A 4,595-nucleotide genomic window follows, 5' to 3' on the forward strand; every position below is an offset into this window, starting at 1 on the left:
TCTCACGACTCACATAGCAAAGCGCCCACTTGTTTTTGCTAAACTCCAAAATTACCAATTAGAACAAAAACCAAAAATCTATAACTCTTTCAGGGTCTTGCTTGCTTCAATATGGCTCCCCTACCTATTTCTTCTGTCAGAGTTGGGAAAATAGATGATGTTCAAGAACTCATAAAATCCAAACCAAACAAAATCCCTGAGAGATTCATTAGAGAAGAGTATGAGAGAGGAGTTGTTGTGTCCTCTCTTAAGACTCACCATCTTCATCATCAGATTCCTGTTATTGATCTCTCTAAGCTCTCTAAACCTTACACTGATGATTTTTTCTTTGAGATTCTTAAGCTCTCACAAGCTTGTGAAGACTGGGGATTTTTCCAGGTAAATTCATGGTATTTTATTTTGACATATAAAGTGTTTATATATCAAAGTCATATCCAATAATCAAGTTTTGACAATATTTAATATTTTCTAAGATAATTGGTTTTACTAAGCAAAAACATATTTGACTATACAAAGAATCTCATAATTGGTTTTTTGACTACAAGATAGGTTATAAATCATGGGATCGAAGTGGAGGTTGTGGAAGATATAGAGAAAGTGGCAACGGAGTTCTTCGATATGCCATTGGAGGAGAAAAAGAAGTATCCAATGGAGCCAGGGACCGTACAAGGTTACGGTCAAGCTTTCATATTCTCCGAAGATCAGAAACTTGACTGGTGCAACATGTTTGCCCTTGGTGTTCATCCTCCACAAATTCGCAACCCCAAATTATGGCCTTCTAAACCGGCCGGGTTCAGGTTTTAATTAGTCTTCCTTGATACTTTTCTTCTTTTTTTTTTTCTCTTCTAAACTTTGTTTTCGATTTCCTTAATTAGTTTTAACTAATATTTTTAAGTGATCATCATATTATATGTAGACAATTAGTGAGCATATGGCGCGTAAATTCAAATAGTTTATCCCGGTTCGAAATCAGGATATCAATTTTAAAAAGCTTTAATTAATCAATCATGTGCAATTAAAAATGGTATATTAGTGATATTTTCTAAAATAATTTTTTTAATTTATTTTTCTAAAACAATTATTATTGTTTTTTTTCTCTATATAGTGAAAATCTTGAAGACTACTCAAAAGAAATAAGGAAACTATGCAAGAGGTTGTTGAAGTACATAGCAATAAGCTTGGGTCTAAAAGAAGAGAGATTTGAGGAGATGTTTGGAGAGGCAGTGCAAGCAGTGAGGATGAACTATTACCCTCCATGTTCAAGTCCTGATCTTGTCTTGGGACTTAGCCCACATTCTGATGGAAGTGCGCTCACTGTTCTTCAACAGAGCAAGAACAGTTGTGTTGGGCTTCAGATCCTCAAGGACAACACTTGGGTCCCTGTTCTACCTCTTCCCAATGCCCTTGTCATCAACATTGGTGATACCATTGAGGTATATTTTCTTACATCAATTTCCCAAAATTATTAATATAAACTTTTAAAAGGAGTATTTTAATGTGTGTGTGTGTGTATATGTAGGTGCTAACTAATGGCAAGTACAAGAGTCTGGAGCATAGGGCAGTAACAAACAGGGAAAAGGAGAGGCTTACAATAGTGACATTCTATGCACCAAACTATGAGGTTGAAATAGAACCAATGAGTGAGTTGGTTGATGATGAGACCAACCCATGCAAGTATAGAAGTTACAATCATGGTGATTATAGTTATCACTATGTCTCCAACAAGCTCCAAGGAAAGAAGTCCCTTGATTTTGCCAAGATCCTCAATTAAACTTATTTATTAATTTCACCCTATCACCACCCTCCATTAACTAGTTACCCACTTAATTAATCTGCTTTCTTTAATAAGAGAAAATCATTTGTTGGAACTTTTGTGTGTATAATGTATATAGGAATGTTCCCCACCTAGGGTTCTTAATGTCATGATTAAATTCTCCAATGTGAATACAACTTGTAATATTCTATTATCTTTGTGGGTGGAGTTGGGTTTGTGTGTTTATGTATATGCCCACAGAAATATTAACGGTTCGTCCATGTTATCTTGATGATATTTTTACGTGTATCATTAAAGCTTATGCCAAAATAATCTTCGTAAGTGTTGACAAAACACAAATAAAATCTTTAAGTGGATCTAAATCCAATTTATTAGTCTCCAAGAGAGATATTGTTACGAAATGAGTGTAATCAAATCTTTGTATTTTGTTTTCTCCTTCACGGGATGTGAAGTAGAATGCTCAACGATTTAATTGGACAATTTGGAAGATAAAATCACAAGAAACAAGACAAATAAAGAGAAAAGAGGGCCCATTATCATTTTAATTGTTTTGCCAAACGACAAAAAGCTCCATTATATTACAAACTCTATTATTATTACTACTAGGAGTCAGACCCCCCGCAATATCGCGGAGGAAGTATTTAAATTTAAAATTTAAAACTATATATTATGAAATCATTTGAATGTAATAGAATAGTTTGAATACATAAACATTAAACATAATCTGTTACTAAAAACAAAAGCAACAAAATGAAAATTTATAAACCAAAAATATTATGTAGAATAAACGAAACTTTGCAAAAAAAATTATTTAAAGTATTATAAATATGTAAGATATTTTATGAAGAATTATGGTAAAGAACTACAATTAAAAAAATCATAATGACAAAGTGATCTTAACTGACAATATTGAATTAAAGGTTGTAATGAGTAAATGTAATTTTTATTAAATAATTATAATTAAAAATGTATTTAATAATGAGTGAAACTATATCAAAAGAAAATTGAAATTAAAATACACAATTTTCAAAAACATGATAAAATAAATTTTAAATATTAATATAGTTTTAACAAAAGTTACGATAAATAGACGCAACTGTAAATTCTATAGTATGTTTTATTAAATTTCTATATTGCTATAATCATTACTAAAACTTTAGTTAGATTACAGAATAACATTGAATATTAGATATTAATATTTAAATTATTTAAATTCAACATAAAACGGAAAATCTGTTTCAACGAACTATGATTTGTTAGTTATTGATGAAGAGACAATTATATAGAAAGATAAAAAGACATGACTATTTGAATAGACACACCTATTATAACGAAAAGTTGTGATGAAAAAATATGAATAAAATCTAGTGAAAAGATACAACTTTACAATGAACAGATACAACTGTTTGAGTAAAAAAAACAAAAAAAAAAACAATTTTTCACAAAAAATACTACAAAAGTCTCAACTGTTGTTTGCATTTATTCAGTTTGTTATTATTACTTTTAAATATTAAAATAGTGTTTTAACGAAAAGTTACGATAAATAGAAGCAACTGTAAATTCTATATTAAGTTGTATTAAATTTCTCTATTGTTATAATCCTTTCTAAAATTTTAATATTCAATTATTTAGATTCAACATAAAATAAAAAATTTGTTTCAACGAACTTGTTGGTTCTGATGAAGAGACAAATATAAAGAGAGTTCAGAAGACATGATTATTTAAATAGACACACGTCAATGACGTGATACACCTATTAGAACGAAAGTTGTGATGAAAAAATATAAATAAAATATAGTGAAAAACACAATTCTACAATGAACAAATACAACCGTTTGATTTTTTTTTTTGAAAAAAACAAAAAAATAAAAAAATTTATGAAAAGATACTACGAAAAATCGCAAATGTCTGTACTTGATTATACCTAATAATCCACATAAACTGCTTTTAAATAGAAGTCATCTTTATTACCATATTGAAAATGTCAAATTCAATAACTGACTATATAATTCATCTAACTGTAGAAAAAAAATTCTAGGTATTTTTATTAAATTTTTATATTTAAAATTAACTAAAATTTGTAAATTAGATTCATCATTCCAAAAATCTTTTGTTAAATCAAGAGTTGGAGGAATTTCTTTACTTTTAAAAGAATGAATAATAGAGAATAATAATTTAGAAAGCTGTAAAAACTGTTGAGATTGAAAATTTATATTATTTTGTGTCTTAGCAACAAAATGAAAACAATTCAAACAGACAAATCTATATATAGATATCAAAAGATACAAATGTTCCAATAAACCCAACTCTACAGTGAACCATTGTAACTTTTCATAAATAATCGTTTTAATGAACCATCATGACTTTTCCGAAAATATCTAAAAGGTACGATTGAAAAAATACAAGTGTTGGTCGCATTTATTTATTCACATTGTTATTATATATAGATTAATTAATTTTGCCCCAATATAAGAATGTATTGTCGCTTCTTATTTTTTGGTCCTTATATTGTCCCTTCTAATAGATTAATAGTAGGCAAAAAAAAATCTATTAACCAAGGGGCAAAAAAGAAAAAGAAAAAAGAAACAGTATTGGAAATGCATTCACTAGGATGAGGTGGCTACACGTCAGGTTTAATGGTGGAATCGTAAAATAATAACAAAAAAATATCATATCAAAATGATTTAACCTAAGATTACGACTTAATCATTCTCGTATAGAATCAAATTGTTCACTTAGTTAGAAAAGCCAAATCTCTTAATAATCACTTGTTCAGAAATTTCTGTTGCACATGCACCCATTTTTATTCACCACCAGTTGA

At 29.0% G+C, this 4,595-nt stretch overlaps 1 protein-coding gene across 1 annotated transcript; it reads left to right on the top strand.

Moving 5' to 3' along the window:
* LOC104786467 (protein SRG1-like) lies at positions 1 to 2,034 on the top strand. The gene is made up of 4 exons (XM_010511891.2): positions 1 to 378; positions 550 to 797; positions 1,106 to 1,433; positions 1,520 to 2,034. The coding sequence occupies exons 1-4, from the start codon at positions 112 to 114 to the stop codon at positions 1,769 to 1,771; spliced, it is 1,095 nt and encodes a 364-aa protein (XP_010510193.1). The 5' UTR covers positions 1 to 111; the 3' UTR covers positions 1,772 to 2,034.

Source organism: Camelina sativa, chromosome 1 (assembly GCF_000633955.1).
Source record: "Camelina sativa cultivar DH55 chromosome 1, Cs, whole genome shotgun sequence".
In the NCBI taxonomy this organism is placed as follows: Eukaryota; Viridiplantae; Streptophyta; class Magnoliopsida; order Brassicales; family Brassicaceae; genus Camelina; species Camelina sativa.

Excerpts from the sequence above, each read along its gene's own strand:
- LOC104786467 (XM_010511891.2), top strand. The coding sequence starts at position 112 with ATGGCTCCCCTACCTATTTCTTCTGTCAGAGTTGGGAAAATAGATGAT. Across the intron at positions 798-1,105 it reads TCTAAACCGGCCGGGTTCAG|TGAAAATCTTGAAGACTACT; the intron begins GTTTTAATTAGT and ends TTCTCTATATAG. Across the intron at positions 1,434-1,519 it reads ACATTGGTGATACCATTGAG|GTGCTAACTAATGGCAAGTA; the intron begins GTATATTTTCTT and ends GTGTATATGTAG.